We start from the raw sequence: 25,678 nt of genomic DNA, 5'->3' as shown, positions 1-25,678 counted from the left end.
GTTGGTTCAGAAGTGTTTATTTCACACCAGGCAACGACCAAATACAATGGAACTGTAGAACAGAATATGGGAAGCAGCTCATATGTAGCTGCACAGGATCTCTGGGAAACACTTGCCTGATCCAGATCGAATTAGGCCACACTGCAAAACTCTTACCATCTGGACGTGGGCAGCATGCTAGTAAGCAAATGTTACATTTGGAAAGCACAAAATCCCACCAATGTACTAAACAGCCAGTTCCAACAAATGCTGAACAAATCACCCTGTTACATGTTTGTTTTAAAATAGTGAGTTCATTTAAATAGACCATGTTTGATATGCCTTATATGTTATAAGGTTTATCAGATTTCTGAAAACAGCATATTTTATTGTAGGTCAATGCAAGGAAAGAAGTTTGTATTAATTTATTATTGAAGGCAAATAACTGTTATCTTTAGAAGTTCACCAAAAATAAAATAAACAATAATATATATATATATATATATATATATATATATATATATATATATATATATATATATATATATATATATATATATATATACACACACAATTTACTAGTCCACCAGCTAATTGGTAGTTGAATGACTACTTGTCTGTCATTCCTATTACGGTACATATCAAAAAGTGTGTTTGGCATCTTCATTTACATTCGACAGATTGAAATTGATATCAGAGTTGGATTTGTAGATGGTTGAGTGCTGCTGAAATACATAAAGATGAGGAGCTGCTTGTCATTAATCATGCATGACATTCTTTGGCTCAGTGTGTGTGATCATTAGGTTGGTTTCTGGTCAGATGACGGCATTGAGGAGATGAATTCCTGGAGGGCCCTCTCCATTATTCATTCAGGACTTGTGTTTGTATCCTATTCTTAGAATAGAAGCCTAATGGACATGTCTGCTCAGGTCGCTCTGTTCCCTACCTGTTAATGCGTCACGTATTGGTGGGCTAAATGTGCAAGACTGGGATCAGTTTTGTTTGACTTGTACTGGCTCAAGCGGTGATTTAGATAATCTGAAAAGTAAAATAAATTAGCCCAAAAAGCAGCTACAGAGACTTGGTTTCATTGATAAACAACCCCTCCCTGGACACTTGTCCAGAAGGTCAGTTTCAAGACACTGCGGTCTTCCTTTCCTATTAGATTAAAATTATCGACCCAACCGGAAAAGTGAATAATTGTTTTCTCAATAGTATTGATTGAGTTCTTTCTCTGGCAGGAATGGGGTGGAAGGCATATCTAAGAAATTAGATCTCTTGCAGATCGTTAGACTTTGATTAAAGGCATGACTGTGAATCTTGGGGCAGGAGTGGTGGAAACACCAAAACATGCCCTAGAAAGGTAAAATGCCCAATGTTTGCTTCCAAAAGTGTACTCTCGTTCACTGCAAAAAGATTTATCAATGTTGTAAATCAAGTTTGGAGTATGATTTACAAATTATTTCAGGCTTTTTACTTGTTTCTTTGTTATGTTTTGTGAAATATAATAGCAAGAATAATTAGAGAAATGGCAAATAACACCTAATTGAATAAAACATAAGAATTGTATGTTCATGTTGTATGTTTGTAAATGATTCCATTCCTTTTTTACTCACAACTTCTACAGTGTCCCAACTTTATTGGAATCAGGTTTGGATACTGTAATAAATCCATTGACAATTAGCTCTGCATTATTCATTTACTTAATTTTTTACATGGTGATAACTTGAAAAACACATAAAACTGTTGAACTGTTGAAATTGTGTGTTCAATGTCTTCATGTTTCTTCAGTTCAAATGTTTCTGCTTTTTTATTCAGCTGACAGCGAAAGCTGGATGCCTTTGTCCATATAACAGATTTTCTGGCACATCAAGACACTTTTGTGTCTGGCACACAAAAGTGTGATTTTCTGAAGCACACTTCAAGCACTGTCATCACTGAGGGGGAAGTCGTGGCTTAGTGGTTTGACTCCTAACCCTAAGGTTGTGGGTTCGAGTCTCAGGCCGGCAATAACACATAAATGTCTGCCCACTGCTCCGGGTGTGTGTTCTGTACTGCTGTGTGTGTGAACTTTGGATGGGTTAAATGCAGAGCACGAATTCTGAGAATGGGTCACCATACTTGGCTGTATATCACATCATTTTCACTGTTATATTTCACTCTAACAGTAGTCAAATAGTTGAAACATTAAGCATTAAGCCTAGTCATTTATTTTCTATAATTCTTACTTGTTTAAGTACAAATATTTCCACTTTACTGAGCAAACCGTGTCAACCGTCCCTTTGCGCCAACTGGTGGTGATTTTGTGAACGAGATCCATGTTTGCCATAGGCATTTTGGTTGACTACCTACTATACAGTTGTTTTTCTCCCTGAGAGCCTCAGACTTTCAGACACACAACTTCAGTCCAATCAGGATATTCCCATGAGGGAGGAAGAGCTAAATTGGTATAAATAACCATGAGTCAGCCTTCTCGACCCAGTCCTGTCCTCACTCAGGCTTCTCTGGGAGATAACTTTGTGCTGTTTCTGAAGACCTGTGACGACCGACACGGGCTGTGCTGACGTCATTGAGCACGAGTTGTTGGTTGTGTGCTCTTTTAATTGGTCTCTGGTGACATTCAGTACTTTGAACACATTCAGCATTAAAAGCACCTTGACTTGGTAGGTCATAAAAAAAATCTTATTATCTACTTGAATTCTCTATTTAAGTGAGAAGATACTCATATTATAAAATTAATCATGTTAAATCATATTATTAAATATGATTTAAATTGATAAATAAATTATTTTCAAAGGATTTGAGCACTTTACAATGAGGCTGCATTTGATAGACCTTTCCTGCAAAGAGAAAATGTCCCATTTTTAAGCCTCATGTAACTCTTGTGCCAATATTTTATTTCTCTTTCATTCTCTTTGCACTTCATTGGATTACTCTTTGGATCAGAGCCCATTATAAACACAATGACATCACAACTGAAGCTAAAGTCAGACTTCAAAACCTCCTTTATTAAAACGGTTGCTTCTTTTATAGAATCGCAGTTTAATATACATATCTGCCATTAGATTTCTCTGACAAAAGTGTAAACATTATGAGCCTTTGTCTCAAAACATCATTTTCTTTGGATATCCCAGTCAGCCCAACCCAGCAACATGCCAGCAACCTACAGTATAGTGTGAGTTTGGGGCGGGGCTAATTGTTTATTTGACACATGCCACTAACTCTTCTATCTTTATGACAATATTGACCTATAATGAATGTACTAATGTGCTTATTAGATAGCATTATAGTTAATTATTATCAACACAACTTCCGTAGCAATTTAGCTGGCGTAATATACCACTGATTTCTTCAAAATATAATTAAAATTCAGCATTCAAAAATTACTGTTATTATTCACTCTTTCAATTACATTATAAATGTATTAAAAGGTGGGTCAGGCAAGCATGACTCTCATTTCTTCAGAAAATGTAAGCATCATTAAATGAATTTATAAAAGTATTATACAAATAAAATGTAATTGCATTGTATTTATTAAAAAGTAAATTAAACAATTAAAATTGGGGGGGAAATGGAATATTAATAAATAAAAACTAATTAATAAAAGCTATTAAAGTACTTTTTTACATGTGTGTACTTTAACAAGACTTCGCTGTAAGGAGAAAAAAATGCAGAAGTAAAAAAATGTTAAAGGTTATTTTCTACCAGAAGATTGACCTTTACATTTTTGGACATTTCCTTAAACACTAAAACACTACACAGTATAATGCATAATTCAAAATACAGGTGAAACACCTATGAAAAATCTATATGAAAAATTCATATTAACACAGTGAAGTTTATAAGAACATCAGGTACTGCTGTGCACGTAACAGTAGGAATCATTTAAAGAGAAATAGGGAGCAGTTACAATGTTCTGAAGGCAAGGTGTTATTATTGCAATGGCAATGGTTATTTTTATATCTGATGGTTCAGTTATTTAGTGCCCCTCTGTGAAAATGAGATCATTATCTGTGTGGTGTGGATGAATTACCTGTTGAATTACTAACAAGTTAATGAGCAATTTTCTAAGTGCGTGGGCACAATGCTTCTCGCCTCACAGATATGAGGACAAATAGGTGTTATTACTCAAAGAAAGGCAGACGTTCAGAAAGGACAAATGGGTTCACTGATATTTTCTTTTAGAAAATGACATTCAAAGCATGTTTTAGTATAACTAGCTAAGGGTTTTTTTTTATTATCAATGTAAGGGTCACTAATATAATTAGTAATCATCAACAGTGGGCTAGCAAAATTACCAAAATAGTATTGATCTCAAATGGTATAATGGTATATAACATGATTTCATTAAATTCAACATTAAAAACACATGAAAACTGTGTGTGCCCATAGTCTTCCTCACACCAACAGCCAACAAAATGAATCAGCTGCAGCAAAAATGCTATAGAAGTAAATCTTCACCAGCCTACACAACCATCATTCTGCTTCTTTTTCATCATTTGTCTTTGATGTGGATTGATATACGAGCTTTGGGCTTGTCCTTCTTTGGCATAAAACCCAACGAGTCTTGACTTTAAGTCCTGTGGTCTTTCTGAAGTCAAAGTATCAATTTTAATGTTACTTTTGGCTTTGACTCTGTTAAATGATGACTTTCACATATTCTTATGAATGAGTAGAACTTTTCCTTTCTCCTCTTCTGAAATACAAACGCAACTGGAGTTACTTAAATAGATGTGAAAACAGAATCTGTATTTCGAACATCAGAGGAGAAGTGACCTTTACTGAAGTTCCATCCATTTATTGGTGTTGCTGTGGTGAAGTGAATATCAAATGAGCAATTTCAACTGACCTTTCTCCTAAAAACTGTTGTCTCGCAGAATAAAAGTGTGTTTTTTTTTCTTTCTGCCAAACTGCCATCATCAGTTGATTTACAATGTTCAGTTTATGCAAACATCTGAACCTGAGCATGTCATTCTTCCTCCTATTTAAATTAACTTCCCCCTGTTTACTTAGTTTGCACTAAATGTGTATGGAAACAGAAAAAGAAAACGAGACTACATCCCTCACATGACAGAAACTGAACTAATCTGGGCTGGACCAAACCTACACAACTCCTACTGTTAATCTACAATCTGTATATTTATATATATATACACTTTCAGCGATTCACTATGAATCACTAACTACAAGACACCATCCGCCAGCACTGTGGAGAATCAACAACTGGCAGACGATCTGAATGAATTCTACTGCTGGTTTGAAAAAACACCCCATACCCGTCCTGAACACCTCTCCACATGACCATTCACATATCCTGCAGCCCCCCTCTCCCCCCACACCTGCAATTCAGTTCAGCGAAGATGAGGTGCGCCAGGTCTTCCAGAAGCAGAAAAGGAAAAAAGCACCAGGTCCAGATTCTGTTACATTAGCCTGTCTGAAATCCTGTGCTGACCAGCTGGCCCCCATCTTCACACAGATCTTCAACAGATCACTGGAGCTGTGCCAAGTCCCTTAAACGCTCCACCATCATCCCCATCACAAAGAAGTTTGCCTACAGAGCAAACAGGTCTGTGGATGATGCAGTAAACATGGGGGCTGCATTATGTTCTGCAACACCTAGACAGACCGGGGACTTATGTGAGGATACTGTTTGTGGACTTCAGCTCGGCCTTTAACACTATCATCCCAAACCTTCTCCTGCCCAAACTAACTCATCTCTCCATGCCCACCTCCGTCTGTCAGTGGTGGATCAACAGCTTCCTGACAGACAGACAGCAGCTAGTGAGGTTGGGAAAATACACACCCAGCACCCGTACAATCAGCACTGGAGCTCCCCAGGGCTGCGTTCTCTCCCCACTGCTCTTCTCCCTGTACACTAATGATTGCACATCTAAGGACCCCTCTGTCAAGCTCCTGAAGTTTGCAGACGACACCACACTCATCGGCCTCATTCAGGACGGTGACGAGTCTGCTTACAGACAGGAGGTAAAAGAGCTGTCTGTCTAGTTTAGTCTTAACAACCTGGAGCTTAACACGCTCAAAACAGTGTAGATGATAGTGGACTTCAGGAGAAACCCTCCTGCACTCCCCCCACTCACCATCATAGACCGAACTGTGGCGGCAGTGGAGTCATTCAGGTTCCTGGGCACCACCATCTCTCAGGACCTGAAGTGGGACATTCACATTGACTCCACTGTGAAAAAGGTCCAGCAGAGGTTGTACTTCATTCACCATCTGAGGATGTTCAACCTGCCACAGGAGCTGCTGAAACAGTTATACTCTGCCATCGTTGAATCCATCCTCTGCACTTCAGTTACTGTCTGGTTCAGCTCAGCTTCAAAATCTGACCTCAGAGGACTACAGAGGATAGTCCGGACTGCTGAATGAATCATTGGTACAACCCATCTCCCCCCCCCCACCCTCCAAGAACTGTACTCATCGAGAGTGAGCAAAAGGGCACTTTCTGACCCCTCACATCCAAGATACTTCCTCTTTGAGAGAGCTACAGAGCTCTGAGCACCAGGTTTCTTCCCCCAGGCAATCCATCTCATGAACACTTGACAGTAACTGGAACACACAATATTATTTATGAACTCATACACTTATTTATCTGACACAAACACTCAGTCTACACTTCAAATCTGCACACAATTTAATAAGAGGAAGTGATTTGTGCCCTGGTATGGATCTATCCCCATAAGACAGTTTCTGTCATCCTCATAGGCTATTGCAGGATAAGACCAGATAATAAGACTATACCTACCTGTGTTAGTAGCACTGTTTCATGAATAATACCTCAAATCTGGCAGCTAATATTGGGAGTTTACCACTTTATGACCTTACTGGCACATGAATCACATCTTTCCAGTTAAAATGGCTTGGGTTATTGCAATTTGGATAACTCCCACTCAGTCTTCTTAGTAAAAGAGAAGTGTAATTTGTTAATCAGCTCACATTTGCACTTCTCTTTATAAATTTTCAGTGGACAGGATGCCAAAATGAACCCTCTTCCTAGTACATATAATGTGAAATGAGTGCCACAGCTCAATGCGCCTGGCTGATTGTGTAAGTGTCTGACTTTGATTTTCTGCACAGCAGGAAAATGGAAAGAAGGGGATCAAGGATGAGGACATCTGAATGACTCAGTGTCCAGAAAAACATTTGCTTTTCTATTCTCCAGAGGATGTGGCTTTTATTCTGCATTTCTCCATTCCCCATTCAACCTTCGCCTTCCCAGAAACTGTAGAGTGGTTAATCACCCGAGACCAATCCTGTATTATTCAATATTCTTTGACAGATAATAGATTCAGTTTTAAAGGTCAAGTTATGATTTAGCAAAAGCTAATTTTCAGATCTGCTTCATAGTGGAGCGTTGTTTGGGTTGTTTTTAGAGAAATTTAAAGACTTTGGCGGTTTTGATGTTTGAATAGAGGTCTTCATATCAGAGCGTCTATGAGTGTAGCAAATAAAAAGGTCTGCGATCAGCTGTCTGCTGGTGCAATATCAAAGCCATTCTGAAAACAATGCACACAAGGACTGCCAAATTAGGCTAGATGTGGGGTAAGGTTATTGTTTTGACTGAACTGAAAGAAATGCTTGTGGAAAAATTAGTGTCAGACTTGCGCAGCATTAAATTATGACATTGATTTAATTGAATAATAAAAAAATATATATAATCTATTAATCCCTATTTTATAAATATTCTACATTCTGCATTATTTTGGCTATGCTGCTGTCTAAACTGTCCCTTAAAAACTCCTTAACAGTCCACCATTTGTGATCAGTTGAAACACAAAATGCTTGGAGACAAATGGAATACAGCAAACAAATATAACCACATTTATTTCTGAAAGTATAAAATATTACACTATAAAGGCCACTTTTCAAGGGTAAATTAACAACTTTTCCAAATATGTACACAGTTAATACCTTTTCCCTCTTAGATTATGTCCAGCTCTGTGGCAAACCGAAATGTCATTGCGTCACACGACCACAGGAAGTAGTTGGCAAGAGTTTCAAATAATTTACTTGTTAGCAAAAAATGAATGGCAGGAGTTTTGAAGGTTCCTGATTTTCTTTTTGTACATCCTTCAGAGGCGTCAGGTATTCTGGATAGTTCACGCTTTCCCTTCAAAACCAGTGAAGAGGCACAGTTTGACATCGAATTGACAGGCACTATATGCCCTTGAACTGGGAGGCTTTAAAATAAAATGAAAATTTGCAGTTCACATTCTTTACAATGGCACCAGTCAAGCCTCCAGAGATTTCTTTTGTGAAGTGAGACTCCCGTGTTAGTCCGGCGTGTTTCGATCTCTGTATTGATGCACTTTATGAAGTTTCCTCGCTCTGAGTCTACTTGCGTGTATGTACTTGTTGAATCCATACACTTCCGGAGACGTGGTGTCAGATAGAGGTAGAACCGTTGTACCAAAAAACTTAGCTATAAGTTTAAACTTATGAAGTAACAGTCACATCAAATCAACTCTAGAGAGTGGATTTAAAGAGCAAACTAAAGCATTAAATTCACATTCAACCACGCCTACATTAGAGATCACTAACACACTGGAATATCTGAAGTGTTCCCAGATTAAACTCCTCCCTCTTTTGCCTTCCCTTTCTGGAAATAAAGGCTGCATTGTCATGTCTAGGGATTAGCTTTTTCACAGATACCAATACGCTGCCTCATCAGATGCTGCCGCCACAGGAGATTTTTACTCTTTCTTTGTTTCAAGAGGAAACCATCTCAAAAGGTGAAGTATGAAGATGAGCCAAGATCACAAAACCGTTCTAAACCCCCCACCCCACCCCGCTCATGCACACTGCTACAACTCACTCTGCAGTTCAACAGAAAGGAAACAGATGCAGACGTACACATCAGACACCCACAAAGATCACACTCAAACACTTTTCAGTTCATAACTGAACAGGTTTCTGTTTCACCGGGCTGTGCTGAACTCCCTCTGCTGTGTTCTGTGCCTCTCCGCAAGGCTGGAATGGAGGCAAGGGATTGCTGGGAGCTGGGGGCAGTCACGCTCTAGATAGGCTCTGATCTCACAGAGCCTTTTCGAAGGACTAGGACCATCCACCAGCTGCCATGCCACCCAAGCCCACTGGGCCTTTCTGGGTGATGATACTCTCTGTGGATTTAAGAAGTCTCTCAAGGCATGGCGCGTTAATCTTGGCTGGAGGTGGTCGACTGGGAGCAGACTCTGTCTTACACAGATGGTCCGTGCTGGAGGACACCGAGTTGTCCTGTGTTGCATCCCTGTCCCTGTGGGCCGTTAGAAAGTTCCGAACTGTCCCCTGAGCCTGTTCGGCTGTCAGGGAGCAGATGGGTGATGTGTGGAGCCATTTTAGGTTGGTTGCAGAGTAGGGTCGTGGGAGAGTGAGGTCGCCGACTCTCATTGCTTTGTTGCCCATACAAAGGGCACTTGTGGTGGCAGGGTTTGCAGTGCCAGTATGCAGGGGAGATGTAGATGGAGACAACTGAAATATTGAAAGGAGCATTAAGATTTGATCACATTTGTGAGGATCTCTTTGCAATCAATGATTTTGAGACAAACAGTTTAAAAGCGACTGAAATATTTTTTAATCTCACGTTTCCTTAGTCCTTAGTCAAAATATGTCCTTCAACTTTGCTGACTTTTATTTGACCTGTGAAAGCATTTCAAAACTACCTGTTCTTTCCCTTCATTGTTCTTAGTGAACATGAGATGTGTACAACTGTAAATATAGCTTTTAATTCCTTTCTTGTCGGTCCTGTTCCTCTCTGGTCCAAACTATAATGGGTATTTCAGTCGGTTTTAAGTTACACGTGTTCATGAAAGTTCTTCAGGAGCCTTACCCTGGGTTTTTTAGATGGGGTTTTCTCCTCCATCAGCGCTGCAGTGTTGGCTTGGTCGCTTCGTTGAGGTTTTATGTGAGGGAACCAGTTCTTCAACATTTCCTCCATTTTCAGAATGATGTTGACATACCTCTCTCTGCATGGCACAAGGAACGACAATTTTTAAGAGTCTGGTAACCCACTGATGTACTTAAAAAACAGCTTTGAGAATTGATGTAACTGAAAGTGAAAATCTACTGTTCTGTAACACCTCGTTTGGTGTCAGGCAAGTTGAAAGAACACTTGACCACAAGTATGCTGCATTAAGCATAAACACACTGTAGACACACAAAACGTGTTTCTCGAAATGAGAACAGCTCCGGTGTTGATTCACACGTTTGTACACACACGTGGCATGGAGCGCAACTGTTTCTCTAGCCTCTAAATATAGACATAAGCCTGCAGCGGGGCACTGGTGTCCACGTCACGGGGAAAATAAATAGTTGCGCTAAGGAGCAGTGATGCAGACACACGCACATGGTGCCCATTGACTCACACCAGCCCCCAACAGATGGTTAATGGGGATTAATGCAAGTCACGTGACCAAAAAATCTGCTGTGGCCCCATTCTCAGCATTTTAAATTTAAATGACTACTGCCATAAAAGTTAGTTTTTATAGTCCCTCTTCTGGTGTGCCTTTTTATTGGGGGATTTACCAGCAGGCGTGATGTAATAGGTAAATGTTAATGGGGGTCAGGTGCCCATGTCTGCTTGAATATGACTTGGCTCAGAGCCTCAATAAAATGACCGGAATTAAGACCCCACTCAATACCCCCTTCATCCGGCTCGCTTCAGGTGTATTATCTGCCAGGTGTGTTTTCATGCCACGCAGGTTGCGACACTGCTGGATGTGGTCCAAATTACACCAATGGACTAGATGTTCTAGATGCTGCACTCACATGTGAATTTTGTACTTCGTGAAGTAGCACAATGCAATACAATGACAGAAGGCCTGGGCTACATGCCAGATGCAGTTAAGACGAAAAGTAAACGACGCACCCAAGCCCATCCTGATCCATTATGGGGTCATTTGATGCAAGAGAAGCACTGACTCCTCCCAAAGACGACATCATAGTCTTTGCACTGTCTAGCTAGAGAAAGACTAATCAATCGGATGATGGGCTACTTCCTCAAGGGAGCTGGGACATTTTTAACAACCTGCGTTTGAGTTCTATTCTTGTCCAAACACTTTTAGATTAGTGGTGGTAGGTCCTCTTTGACCAAGCATCATGCTGTGAGGCCATGTGTTTTTACATTTCCTTGACTCGTTCACTTACAGACTCAGAGCCAGACCAGAGGGCATAGAAGTCATTCGCAAGCGATGGGAGAATTCAACCTTGTCACTAATGTGATTCTGATTCTAAGGTGCATAAACACAAAGCACTGACACAAGATTCCCTCACAAGAAGTTGAAAGAGGATTGAGGTAGATTAAGTAAATCAGTGGTCTCAAACTCAATTCCTGGAGGGCCACAGCTCTGCAGAGTTTAGCTCCAACTCACACCTGCTTGGAAGTTTCTAGTAATCCTGAAGAGTTTGATTAGGGTTGGAGCTAAACTGTGGCCCTCCAGGAATTGAGTTTGAGACCAGTGAAGTAAATGGACACAACATCTATTCGATCGATCCGTGATGGAGTGCTGTGCGGACTAAAGCCCACCCTCAAGCCGGCCAAGAGTGAAAAAGAGGAGAAACAGCAGGAAACTCACCCCATGCAGGGATTCTGCAGGACCCCCATTATCCTCTGGATGCGGTCCATGGCCACACTCTCTTGGAAAGTGCTGAGGCCTGAAAAAAAAGAAGATGCAGCTTAAACTCTTCCTTTTACAAGCAATGCCAGCTTATTGCCTGTGACAGGCTTTGCTACGTCTACAAGGCAGATGGGTTCTTGTGAAGCACATTGGAGGACAGACTTGCAATCTCTGTGGCCAGGAAGTCCAGCGTCACCCAGAGCCCCTGCACTGACAGCAGTCCCAGACACAGCCCCTATAAACACTTCTGCCTAGTATGCAACCTGTTTTCTAGCGCATGTGGGGTTCTAGCCAATAAAAATTTTAAGTACCCAATATTGCTAATACCATCTGTTGGTGTTACAGCAATTTGTGTCCCAACCAGCCGCTATGCATCAGGATTTCAGTAACAAGTTATTTTTCTGTTCCACTTAAAGTACAAGCGCTGTGCAGTGTAACAGTCAATCAACCAGAATATTGCGTGGGTGGTTCTCGTTAGAAGGCGTAAAACTAATAACAGTACTGCCACACTTTTTCAGATGGATTCACTTTCACAGTTTTACATTTGACTTGACTTGAGGGATCCTTCAGATGTTTCTTAACTTCTACAATTAGTATCTCCCTGTCTACGTAGGTTTGATGTTTAATATGCATGGAGAGTGTGGTTTTAATGCTGTGTGGGCAGTGCTACATAAATGGGAAATGAAGTAACCTACAAAAAAAAAAAAAAAGTGTCCCTTGACTAGTTAACTAGTGACTTTTAATCACACTTTGTCATCTGTTTAGGACGCAGTGTGACGGTGCAGATTTTACAGTAGTTATTTGTAATAATAGCCACATAAAATGTTAGAATATTACCTCCCACTTGTCAGGCACACATAGGAGACAGCCAACCCAAACCCTTGAGCTTAGCTCTATAGTGCCTTTAGTATTTTAATCGAGGTCCTTGGGTATTTCTGGAGCTGTGCGGTTTGCACGGCTTAAGAGGTGCATATTTCAATCATACAAATTTTATTATGACTAAGCGAGGTAGAATTTGCCACCAGGAAATGACTGTGGTTGATATGAGAGCCTCATTTTATGTTTATTCATGACACATCTCAGTCCCAAATCTCATGACACACTTCTCGTACTAAGGCCCCCTGCCTCTAGTTTGGTTGTTCTCCTTGTACACTGATCTAACTAGGAAAGGTTTTAGATCAAGGCATATGCAGAAGACTAATACAAACGAATGAAGTATTACTCACGTTCTCTGTATCTGCCTGAGCGGAGGCCGTTGAGGATTGAGGAGAGTGGGTGAATGTAACACTGCAGCTCAAAGCACTGCAAAACAAAGAGCATCATTCAGCATTTCTCTCTTTTTTCAGTTATTTCATGATGAGCTTTTCACATTCTGTTTTTCTAGAGTTTTCCTTTTTAGGATGTTGACAGGACACTTTGTTGATTACCATAAACCAAAAATAACACGTTAGGACATTCCTTTGTACAGCTCATCATTTCCAGAAGAACAATTACACTGTGATACCAAACAAAGTGATTAATCTACTCTCTCACACATTTGAGCAAATGGAATGGAAAGATTTATCAATCGCAACTCTACAAGGTAGAAGAAAACATCAAATTTCTTCATTCAGTGGCCTCGTGTGACTCATTCACATTTCACCTAGTAAAAACACACAGAGGAGGGGTCTTCCTGGAAGTGGTTCTGCTTTGAGTCATTTTTTTTATTTATTCTGCTCGGGTGGAGATACTGTAGATCATGTTGTAGATAAGGGTGCTTTTCAGAACACCATGCCACTTCCCTGGCAAGCCGAAGATGAAAAAAGTGGCACATCTCACCTTGCATGCGAACAGCCGGTCTTTCTCCATTTGTTCAGGTGTGAGCTGCCTCTCCCTTTGCTCTGGCACCATGGGGCTCCGTGTTCTCTTCAGCGTCTGCCTCTTTTTGCCACCAGGGCTTTCAGGACACCGGCTGTAATTGGTCCGAGCCTCTTGTCCCAGATGAGAACGACCACCGTCCTCGCTGTAGTCGGTACTATCACAGCTGGAAGGAGAACTTCCCAAAGAGCTCATGTTCTCTTTGTCTATTACCTCCCCTCGATCTCCATTCCTCTTTGAGAATGACTGGCAAGTCTGGGCCCCCTGGGTGACCCTCGATGGTTTTGGCAAAGTGGTTTGTCCCTGCACTTTGGTACAGTCTGGTTCTAACTCACTATCGTTGTCCTCATCGTCACTGGCCAGCCAGTCAATGGAATAGTCCGAATCTGAAGCTGACATCTTAGGAAGCAGGGACTAACCAGCACGGACCATCACTGACCTGTGAGGGGGGAACAGAAAGTACTTTATTATCCAATTTCCATAAATGTTAAGACAATTTCCATGAAAACAAACACCGTTACACAATACGGCCTGAACTGCTGTGAAACTGTCTAAGAATGTTCTCTTTTTCACTGTATTCATTTGGCATGAACATAAAAACAAAAACTTAACCATCTGTTTCAGACTCATTTCCGAGGTTCATAATCTTGCAGATACCAGTGGTCCAAAATGACAACTTAAGAACACATCTCCAATCAAAACCTTTGGGATACTGAATTCATATAGGCTCAGACGTACTGCTGTTTCACAAACAGAGCAGAGAACTCATGAAACTGACATTTAGGATTAATTCTATCTAATTCTGTGCATTAACAGAACGAAAAAAAAAAAAGTTAACGTATACATGCTTTTGTAAAAATTAAATTAATGTTGTCGAAACAGGGGGAGACTGTCCTTTATTTATTATTCAAAGCTAAGATGTTAGAATGTGTTTTTTATTTTTGTTTTTTTGCAGTCTGTTTGGAATAAATGTGTGTCCTGTACAGCACATGCATTTGTTTGTTCTGATTGCACCTAATTACATAAGACTTGAAAATGTAGCCTTACAGGACTAGAATGCTGTGACAAAAAAATAACAATAAAAAGCCCTATACGTTTATTCAATAAGACCAGAACGCCAAAATCACGGTGACCACCAATTTATATGGAACAAAGGACCTAAAAATTAGCGTTTTAATAGTGCCAATTCCTTCTGTGGTCTTTTATTAATAAAATGCTAAGACTCATGAATTACCTAAATCCAGGTAGTGTTTGCTGATTACATCTAAAAGTAAATCATTTTATGGGCTTGCTTTTAAAAGAGGGTGATTTGAAAATAGTCCAATAACAGACAGCTGGGACCAGATCTTTTTTTCTGCTTGTATTATCAATTCCATCAGTTCTTGGGAATTCATAATAGACAGGCCTTGAGGAATACAGGAGTGTTTAGTCATCGTGTTAAACGAGGCAAGCCATGAATCTTAGTCACATGTCGTACAGAAGCAAATGGTTCTGATCACTCATCTTTTTAAAGTGGATGGCTTCTTATGAATCAACAGAATGTGTACAGATTTACATACTTATGACTAAATAAATTATAAAGTAAAAAATATATACATTATATAAACTGTATTGTCAGGAGACCTAAACCGTGCCTCAAGTTGTAACATATAAACTATTAATTTTTAAGGTTAAATACTAAAAATAGCAACACTGCATAACTGACCATAAATACTACAAGTACTTGAAACTATATCAATTCCTTGATTGTCACTGTACAGAACAAATAGATGTATACAGTCGTAGTGTTAAACCTAAATATATAGTTAGCCTATAGATAAATGTGCAATGCAATACATAAACTGTATATGCAACACTATATACATTAACAGTGTATAGACTCTCAGACTGCCAAAGCACATTCACATCGCTTGGGCATCAGTCCATCAGCTGCTCGGAATCATTGCAACACAAGGACTGCTGAGCCAGAGTTCTGCCCAGCCAATAAAGCCACATTATGTAATAACTCTACCTCAAGCACGCGACTTATTGGCTCCATAACGGTCGCAAAGATCAGCCTTTCCGAGTGGAGGTAACTGCTGAGCAGCTTTTTCTTCTCAATACCAGTTTCGCCAAAAAGTTTCATCAAATAAAACGACTGCTGTTGGCGAACACACTCTTCTTTCATATCGAAAAACTGCCTAACGTTACATCGGATACTTTATACAAGTTTTGCCGACAGCTGGGGACGCGGATGAAAAGGCCCTTTAATAAAATAAAAGGCCCGGTCATTTAACAAAACAATGAAAACCATTGAAAGCGTGCGTGTTTACGTTTTGCTACAAGTGTAAACGTAGACAAAGCGGGCACGCGCCCATTATTAAATAGCGACATTTAGCGCGACTACAAATGTAGGAAGTCGTGTAACAGAGACGTGTTTCTTGTAACGTTACGCCTGCCAGTAATATATGGGTTGCTATAGGCAACAGGGATATTAATATTAAAGCGACTGTGAAATAAAACAGAAGCCCTATGAATTAATGTACCTGTCTGATAACTGAGGGTGGGGCCCTGATGGTGACTAACACCTTAATACACCCTTCCAAGACAAGACCACCGCATTTAGTTTTTTTTTTTTTTTTTTTTTTTTTATATATAAACATGTTACATAAAACGAATACGGAGCGGATACAAACAAAGCCAAAAAAAATAAAATAATTGTAAATCTAATAAAAACAAATAAAAGTCCGAATCATGCATTTAAACTATAAATTATAGCATTTAACGTTATAAATACGTTAATGAGTAGCTATAAAATGATATTCAGATTAGAATAAGATGAAAAAATTGCTCCGTTTTACAATAATTCACGCAGCCGCATCTTAACATCTCATACATACAAATACATTGAACTTTATAATTAATAAACGCAACGGTGTTCCTTTATGTGTGATATTTTTACATCCCCAAAAATACAAAATTGAGAAGCGATCGCCGGGATTTAATCGTGAATCCTACCTCAAGCCGGATGGGACGAATGGTCGCACTGTCCTTTGTTTCAGCAGTATATCCAAACACAAGCGGAGCGCCGATCGAGCCTCTGTAGAGAGGTGTACGTGGTTTCAGTGATGCAGACCTGCAGTTGTGTGTGTGGCCCCGTGTTACTTCTCCCAAGGCAACGTGTCTGAGAGGGCGGGTGCAGAAACGCAGAGCTTTCCGATTTGTGCGTTCAGATCCGAATCTGACAAATAGAGTCATTGTTGGAAGCGAGCTTCGGCTGATTGGGGAGACGAGCTTACATATTAAAACGATATGCAAATTAACAAAACACGTGGACACGCGGATCGGTTTCATTCCAACAGCCGGACAGAATGTCAACTCCGAGCGCTTTTTTTTTGTTTGTTTGTTATTCACCGTTACTAACTTTTTTATACTTCATTGGCTCGGATGGGATGACGCCACAGATGCTCCTCCCTCTCGTATATTATAGGGTTGGGTCGCTCTTTAAAATGTAAGACGTTTTATCAGCATATGCTGCATCCCTGGTGTGAATAAGGGGGAGTTTGGGAGGGTCTGACCCCCCTAATTAAAGGGATCGCCCCCACGCCCCAAAATAAGTACAAGTTCATTTACGCGTAAAATTGTTTCAACAGGGTTTTCAAAGGTTTTGCATAGATTAGAGGGGAAATATTTCTTATACATTATACATATTATACATTCTGGAAATGGGAATTACAAAAAATAATAATAATAATAAAGTCAAGTAATTTCATGCTACATGAGAATTAAGGTGTGTGTGTGTATATACACACACACACATACACATATATATGCATACATACCTACATACATTGTTCCTTAAATAGCCTTCATTTCCATTTACAAGTATAATTATTTCTTTATTGGATTTTGATGTTTTTCATTATAATGACCTATGGACCAGGTATCTACGACTTCTAACCCATATTTAGGTCTGTTGATTGTTTCGCAACTGTAAACAGACCAGTGTGGAAACATTTGCATGTACCAGAAGCCAGTGGCACATGGGAGTGATTCAGTGTGTACATTGCTGGTGTCTCTCTCTGTATCACTGGATACGGAGCCCCACTGCGGGGCTTATCCTTATCTGCCCCTGACCGACTGCAATGTGCACAGCTGGTTGTACGTGGACCAAGTCGAATGAATGAATGAGACTCGATAAGACACCGCATTCTGTTTCGTGTTGGGTTGCACACGTGATGCCTTTACGCTCGGGCTGTTCTTGCATAGCTGGTGAAGTTACCCTGGTGAGGGGGGCAGGGCAGGAAAACATTCCAATGTAGTTCACTTGGTGTGTTAAGAATGTTGCACTCTAAAATGTTGCTTCTCTAAAAGCCCCACAGCAGGTGAGGTTTTGTGGCAGTATTCCATCACGCATTATTTGGTGCACTTTGGTCTTTTCAGACAGTGCGAATGAGAGAAAAAAAAACATGTCTGGTGGTCTGCGTCCACTGGTATTCTCACACTAATGCCGTAGTGCGGTGAGGAAGTTGGTGGCTGTGACGGTAAAGAGCAAGTAAGGACTCACAGTCACTCTCTCTCTCTTTGGGGGATGGGATCTCTGGTTGGGAGTCCAAACAAAGATTCAACGCCTGGAGCCAATGAGTCATATTCCTCCTCCCCGGAAAACGTGAGCGCATGTGAGAAAAAACCCCATCCATCTTCTGTCTCTCCTTTTGGCTTTGCACAACTGAAAATCATAATCGATGTCAACAGAGTGTTTCTTCCAGCTCTCTCCCTGTCTGTTCCTGCCGGTATTTGACAACCAGGAAAACATTAACAAAACATTGTGGGTTTTGAACTGAGTCAAAGAAGCCACCCAGATGGATTAGCAACATTGTACAAACCGGTCTGCTTTTAAATGCAGACTATCTTCTGGGAATGGACCCTGGCCAGTAATGGCATGTTCAGGTCAATTTGAAGGCCAGCATGATGTGACCGTTCCTTGATAAAGATCCATTCACATCAAGGACAATAACGACGTCTGTAACTATAAAGTTTTACTGATCGTTCTAATGCTACGAAAACAGTGAAGCTATAGATGCTTATATAGTTATTGTTATAGTTATCGTTATAATTATCTTTCAAGGTCCGTTCACACCAAGGGCGATAACTATAACGATAACTGTATATCTGCTGTTCTCACCCACTTACATTCTCCTTTCACATATATTTATACTAAGTTTTAATAAGCTTTCTAATTCTTTGAGAATAGTGACATTTACACATTTAACATTAGCGACAGAGAGGAACGATAACATTGGAGTCAGTTTCAAAACTGTTTTTCTCCAACTGATAAACGTTAAAAACATGGGCAGCCAATCAAAATCCAACAGACTTTAATGAGTCCAAGCGTTTAAAACAACAGATGAAAATTGCAGTGCATGCTTGTAATAAACAAAGTTATCGTCTGTTGGTGTGGATGCTAGTTGCCATTATAGTTAATATAGCTCTTAAGGCCCATTCGATAACAATAATGACAACTATAAAGTTTAAATACACTTTCCATTTCTATGAGAATAGTGACGTTCACTATAACTAACAATGACGACAGAGAGGGACAATATTGTTTTTTACATTGATAATGATACTGATCATTGGCAGCCAATCAGAATCAGAAAGAGCTTGAACATTTAATGAAAGTCAGCTGAAGTTATAATAAAGAGAATATCATCGTCCCTTGGCATCATTATCTCTAAAACGATTGTTCTTGGTGTGATTTCGTAGCTATTATACTTTAGGGGTTTATTATGCGCATGTCACAGATTTTTGTCTTATTTTTTACTGTCATTGCAAGGGGAAGGTGCAAGCGAGGCCATATCTGTGTCTCCGCTTTGGTGATTCTGTTTGAGGTTAAACTGAGAGGCAAGGAGTAATAACTCTATTTCACACCATCATCCCTTTTGGTTGCGAAGAAGGTGTGTCGCAAACACATGCTTCCCTTTTGGGAAGGAGACGACGACACTGATAACCTGCACAATTCATCTTCACTATCTAATACTTCTCTCATTGGTACACAGTGCAGTCACGCTCTACTCTAATGTCTGTGTGCACAAGTTCATATATAAACCCAGATATATGTGCACCTTCTTTACCCATACATTTAATATGTGTCCAAACCTCCCCGCAGATATTCTCATAGAAATGGAGAGCAAACAACTGGATGTTGTTTGAAGATGGGGTCTTCTCAGTGTACTCCGCTTGGCTGCTTTAGAATATGCAATATGATGAGAATATTTAGTCCAATGCTGAACCATCATGACAGGCTAAACAAAAGACACAGCTGTTTAAAAAAAAAAAAAGAAAGCATGAAACTTCAGAGCTGATTCCTATTCTCTCAGTCATTTCACAGTTAGGTCAGCGATGATATAATGTTTCTCCGAAATATTTATTGAAGACATGTTCTAGTTTCTAATTGACCTTATTAAAATATACATAGTGTTTATAGATAGCAAGAATACTTGTGGAAAACAAACTTATACTGGTGCATATGAGATTGCATATTCTGATTACCATAAAAATTTCTTATCCTGTATCTATTTTAATGCAAACAACAACTAAAATTGGTTTGTGTTGCCTTTAATTTGATTATTATTATTTATTTATATATGATAATATTTATAATTCATATTTGAATGAACTTTATGGTTTTCACTGGTCTCTCTGCTGTATGTTTTCATACAAGGCAATAATGCTCAGCCGCTCGTCCTTGTGTCAGGCCTGCGATGAGTCACAGGTGAAAATTGGCTCGGTGATTTGGAAGCACTGTCTGACAGACACTGATGATTCAGTGGAACGGAGGGTTGCGGGGGAATGCTGGATTTCTCACCGCTTTTCTTTATTCCATTCATAAAAAAAGAGACAATAACACTTGGGTGCCCACATCGCTTCCACCCTCGAATGTCATCTCCACAGGAGGCTAGAAATAATTGCTGCCCTCACTCTAGAGAGAAGAGTGACTTTGTGGATAAATATATGAGTGAATGTATATATATATATGATTTGATTAAGATGAAGATTTGTATATGTTTATTATCTATATCTAAATAAAAGTTACATTATAAAGTATTTAATTTGAATATTAATGTATAGGTTTCTGCACTGTGCTTAATTATTGTTGAAAATCAAAATATTTAATAATGTTTACAATTTACTAATACTAATAGTTACTATAATACTTAGGATTTTAAATTAAAATAATTGTTTTACAGTGATGACAATCACCATAATTAAAATATCTGTAAAATATATTTTTAAATAGCTAATTGGAATATTGAAAATGTGTGTGTGTGTAAAGTGTGTAAATAAACATCGATAATATATATTGTACATCTATTATATATAATATATAATATATATATATAATATATTAATATATAAAAAGTACTTCTTTTTTTTTTTTGAGTGAATTAGACATCTTGTTCTTGATGTATTGCTACATTATCCATGTGTTTGTGTCACCTATGGTGACCTCTCACTTCATTTGCTGTAGGGAGGTTGAAAAATAGCAGCTAGACTGCAGTAACTCTTACACATGAATTTTAAATATTATGAATATTTTTGGTTTTCAGTTGTGCATTTGATGTAGCAATGTGCCTTTGTAGCAAAAAAAAAAAGATGGTTAAACTGCATTGGCAGTTTAAGTGCGGAGGACTAAATTAAGTGTGATGTGTGTATCTCAGTAAAGCTCCTTTGAATATGGCCAGAACAGATGTTTCCGACCGTATCTGCTTTGTGTTTCATGTGTTACACACTGATCAAGAGACCTCTCTTTCACTCTCTCTCTTTATGTGTGTGTGTGTGTGTGTGTGTGTGTGTGTTTGTGCTTGTGTGAACGTGAGTGATGGCAGATGAGGACACAGCCCGTACCCCACATTACAAGCAATCCTAAAAAACACATTCAGCTCGTGCTTTCACAGAAATAGTGTGAGAAGCTGAAATCATGTTGAAGGGTAAGAGAACATGACGCTCCAAGCACAGAGTTTTGTGGTCAGCAACAGGCCGATTCTAAATCTAACAGGATTATTCCAGACAGAGACGTTGTTCGTGGTGGAAATCCATGTGCGGTGTTTATTGATTATGTAACTAAGTCAGCTGTACATAACAGGCTTTGAGATCTTCTGCTCTTCTGCTTTCAATCCTTCTATGTGTTTTCTGTTCTTCAGCTTTGGGCTCCTTTATATAGATTTTTCATACAAAGGTCATAATACAACTGCAAACTTGCCTCTCTTGTTTCCTTCTGAATGCCTTTTATATATTGTTTTATTGTTCGACCTTAGTCCCAGTCCCAGAAAAGCTTTAACTATTAAACGTACGTAATTTGAATAATTTATTAAAACATTTACTTAAAATTACTTCAACATAAAGTAGTTTTTACACAAAGTACATTTCCAAAATGACAAACAGCTTTGCCAACCTGAGTTCATGAGAAAACATAACTATTGTACATTTTGACAAATTAGTGATAAATTTGTATACTTTCAAATGATTTGATTCAAACCTAAAATTGTGATTTTTAGAAAAGACAAAAAACGTATACAAGGTCCACCCCTAAATCATATGAATGTGCCACCAATTCAGCAAAACTTACGTAAAAGTTTTTTTTTCAGTGTTTAGTTATCGTTTAGGGGGCAGGACACTTGGGATTCTAGCAAGCATTTGATTGGACCGAAAATCTGACGAGAAGCTGAAGTGCAGGGTGATGTCTTCAGAACCGCTGAACCATATTGCCGGAAATGAGAAACTGTAAGTTTTGAAAGCTTATCTCTTCTAAATGCGAATTCTGTCATGGTTTTATAGCATAATAGCTTACAGATAACCTTAAGGCTAACATACTCATAATAAAGCCCCCAAAACTTTTATTTAGGATTTTTAAGATGAAAATGCTAAAATTCTATCCATGAAATTACCTATAGCAAAGAAAACAAAATTCCTCTTGTTCCAGAAATGTTTTCACCACCATCATTTCCACCACAAACCACTATTAATTGTTTTAGATGTGGAACAAATGACACTGTTATGGAAAAGACCATCACTTTCAAAAACAAAGGAACAGTTTCCTTTTCTGAAGCATGTAGATTCATTGTCAGACACTGGAACACACAGGGCTGAATACACCGCACCCATAAATTAAATATTAAATACACTTGCATAATTGATAGATCTGACCATAGAATGACCAGGTGTTATAATGCAGCTGAATTGGTGATCAGGCTCATATTGTGCGACGGTTTGTGAGCTGCCCCAGATGGTGAGATTGCATCTTTTCAGACAGCGCCGGCCAGATGTACCCAGGCCATTATGTGGCTTTTAACGTCAACTCCGCTCCTTAAAGAGATCAGTCATGGTTGTCTTTCACCAGTCTGTTGAAGTTATGTTGAAAATGGTGGGACGACCTCGCCACCCATTAGCACCCTCAAAAACACACGGCCGCATTGCATTTGGAGTTGCATGTGCTCAGCAAGAAGTGAAACCCCGCACGCTTTCAGGAATCCTGTGCTGTGACTTTAAAGGGCTGGACGTCCTGCCCATCTTGTACCTCTTTTGTGTGTGTGAGTGTGTTTTCTCATAACGCTCCTCTGTGAAGACTCCACACAGTCACACGTGCTGGGAGGGAGAGCTCTTGGCTTATTTTTCCAAAAACAGTTCACATGCAGGCAGGGCACTGAACCTCTGGCAGCGAATCACGGTTGAATCTTTAATGGCTTTGTGTGTGTGTGTGTGTGTGTGTGTGTCTGAACAGCTGCCAGCACAGTCCTAGCGGCAGTAGGATATCTCTCCACAGGGCTGAATGCTACATGTGACTGGGGGAGTATTTTAACTGGATTATGTAAGCGCTCTGGCCGAGTTCTTGCACTGCGCATGGATAAAGATTGCTGTACATGATTCACAGGCTGCATGCTCTCTTACGCAGTGTTCATTTGCAAACAGATGAAGTGATTCCTGCACAGAACCGTCAGTTGCGGCAAACTTCGGTCCTTGTGTTTGTACACCTGCCCTTGTGCATGTGCACAAATTCTTTTTATATTTACGCTTTCTAGGAAAATCAACATAGAAGTGGTTTACTTGTAGTTGACTTACATACGGTTAGACAGTAGACTGGCGTAGCAGAAATGTTTTAACATCCCAAAAATGACAAGCTTTAACTTTAATGTCTGGTTTTTAGTGTTTGGAAATTGATAAATGAATCATTGTAAATGTATGGATTTGGTTTAAGCTTTTATTTGGGCTCTGTCATTTTACATTTATATTTTCTATTCTATTTTATTTTCTGTTGAGCTCGATTTCTAATGATATTGAATGTTTCCCCAGTATTAATAAGTATTAATAAGCTTAATAATTGAAGTTATTTTTGTAAATAAGTGTAATTTTATTCACATATATCAAATTTAATAAATGAAACTAATTTAATTTAGACTGGAGTTCATTTAATTGACACTTAATTTCAGTTATACACACACATGCCATTTCTGTTTCTATTTTTAGGCTTCATACCCCTATAATTATGTGGCAGGGCAGGGCTTGTCCTGTGGTGAGAAGGTTGTGAACTCTTGTGTGAAAACTGCAGAGTCAAGTGAAATGAGCCCAGATCAATTAGACGTGTTTCTGCTTGACTGGCTGCACCCTCATTCGCTCTGTCTCACCACGCAAAAGTGATGACTGAATGCTATCAGTGCACAGCACCAAGCTGATACCCCACAATCCTTCTGCAGCCTGAGCCAAAGGCCTCATTCATAGGTCTGGTGGACTGATGCTGTGGACACTAACTGTAGGAAGGCCTGTCACGTCAAGTCAAGTCATGGTTTTATGTAAAAATGAAGAAACAAACATTCTGAATGGGTTATTAGTTATACTGAATACTAAACAATATACACTGTAAGCCAGATATTACTAAATAGTAATACTGCTACAGTGTTTTCACATGATATTATTATGTTGCATGACATTTCAGTGTCGAGTTAAAAGTGGCATCCAGGTTAAAGTAAATTAAAATATTACATGGAAATTATGGTCAACTTAAAATTAAATTTAATTTAATATAAAATGTCTTGGCTTTGGAAGCCCTTTTCTATGAAAGTTTGTTTTTGGCATGGAATAATAATAATAAAAAAAAAATTATAACAGTAAGGAATAAACTCAAAATTCTGATTTTTCTTTTCTCACAATTCTGACGTTTTTTTTGCGAAAGCCTTGGAATAAAAAAGGAAATTGTGACTTTTTATCTCCCGATTTTTACTGTTTAAATGAAATGAAATTGTATTTATTATTGCATTAATTGTTTTATTTGTGTAAAAATTTATTTTATGTGGAAGTTTTTTTTCACCATGGGATTAAAAAAAAAGGTTATTGTGTTTTTTTAATTTTTTTTTGTTTGTCTTTGTTTTGTTTTCATTTTATTTGTTTTAAAACAAAATCTGTCCAAAATGTAAAAACAAAATGTGGATGAAATCACACTGTAAATGGAAATCGAGCATATTGTGTTTTGGTATAATTTTTTTTAATGCAGTGTCCAAAAAAACACACAAAAAAAACAAAAACAGTATGCTATAGTGCTATTCTGAACACATCCATTAGCATTTTAATATTTTCACCATCAGCACATACAGCCATTACTGTATCAATATTCTCACATGACATCTATTCATATTACGCACAAAAATGTTTCAGATTATACAAGAGCCAGTTCGATTTAGATTTATCTTTTTCAGTTCCCAAAGTTATTCTGTTCTCAGACAGGTCATCTGATCTGAACATCACAGACCTGTTTATAAATGCATTATGAAACAGGATGTGTACACACAGAGACTCGTGTACACCATATCTCACCAGTTCTTCCTCGACTCAGATCAGAGCTGAGCTGCACTGGTTTATCTGACACCAGCAGCATAAGGTTGCACCCTGTGTTCCCAGAACCCTGAGCTTCAGCAGCCTCCACAGGACGCAGAGTACACATTAAGGGCTCATGCTCATGATGCTTACTTGGGTTTACAGCCTGAGAGAGAGCGAGCCAGAGCGAGAGCAGCCTGCAGACTTTACAAAACTTTCCATATAGCTCGTAAAAAAGCATGTTCGTAAAAGAAATATGTCCCATGCTGTTTGAACTGGGAGGGTCGTTGTGGATAACAGAGGAGTCTGTGCCTCTTAAAGAATTTAAGAATTTAAACGTTATATGAAAATTCATTTCATATCAAGCC

General features: G+C 39.0%; 1 protein-coding gene across 1 annotated transcript; it reads right to left on the bottom strand.

The window, feature by feature from the left end:
* Nucleotides 1–7,795: 7,795 nt before the first annotated feature.
* Nucleotides 7,796–16,824, bottom strand: LOC127946632 (circadian-associated transcriptional repressor). The gene is made up of 6 exons (XM_052543321.1): nucleotides 16,464–16,824; nucleotides 13,428–13,905; nucleotides 12,836–12,911; nucleotides 11,568–11,646; nucleotides 9,824–9,959; nucleotides 7,796–9,465 (listed from the first exon to the last, which is right to left on the bottom strand). Exons 2-6 carry the CDS (start codon nucleotides 13,863–13,865, stop codon nucleotides 9,052–9,054), a joined length of 1,143 nt encoding a protein of 380 aa, XP_052399281.1. The 5' UTR covers nucleotides 13,866–13,905; nucleotides 16,464–16,824; the 3' UTR covers nucleotides 7,796–9,051.
* Nucleotides 16,825–25,678: the final 8,854 nt, after the last annotated feature.

The sequence above is a fragment of the Carassius gibelio genome, chromosome A25 (assembly GCF_023724105.1).
Source record: "Carassius gibelio isolate Cgi1373 ecotype wild population from Czech Republic chromosome A25, carGib1.2-hapl.c, whole genome shotgun sequence".
NCBI classification, from domain to species: domain Eukaryota; kingdom Metazoa; phylum Chordata; class Actinopteri; order Cypriniformes; family Cyprinidae; genus Carassius; species Carassius gibelio.
Note: the sequence above shows the minus strand (reverse complement) of the source record. Positions and strands in the feature narration are given on the sequence as shown.

Coding starts and splice junctions, on each gene's coding strand:
- LOC127946632 (XM_052543321.1), bottom strand. CDS start 13,865: ATGTCAGCTTCAGATTCGGACTATTCCATTGACTGGCTGGCCAGTGAC. Junction 9,960..11,567: donor CTGCAGAATCCCTGCATGGG/GTGAGTTTCCTG, acceptor TGTGCCATGCAG/AGAGAGGTATGTCAACATCA. Junction 9,466..9,823: donor CCCCATCTAAAAAACCCAGG/GTAAGGCTCCTG, acceptor TCAATATTTCAG/TTGTCTCCATCTACATCTCC.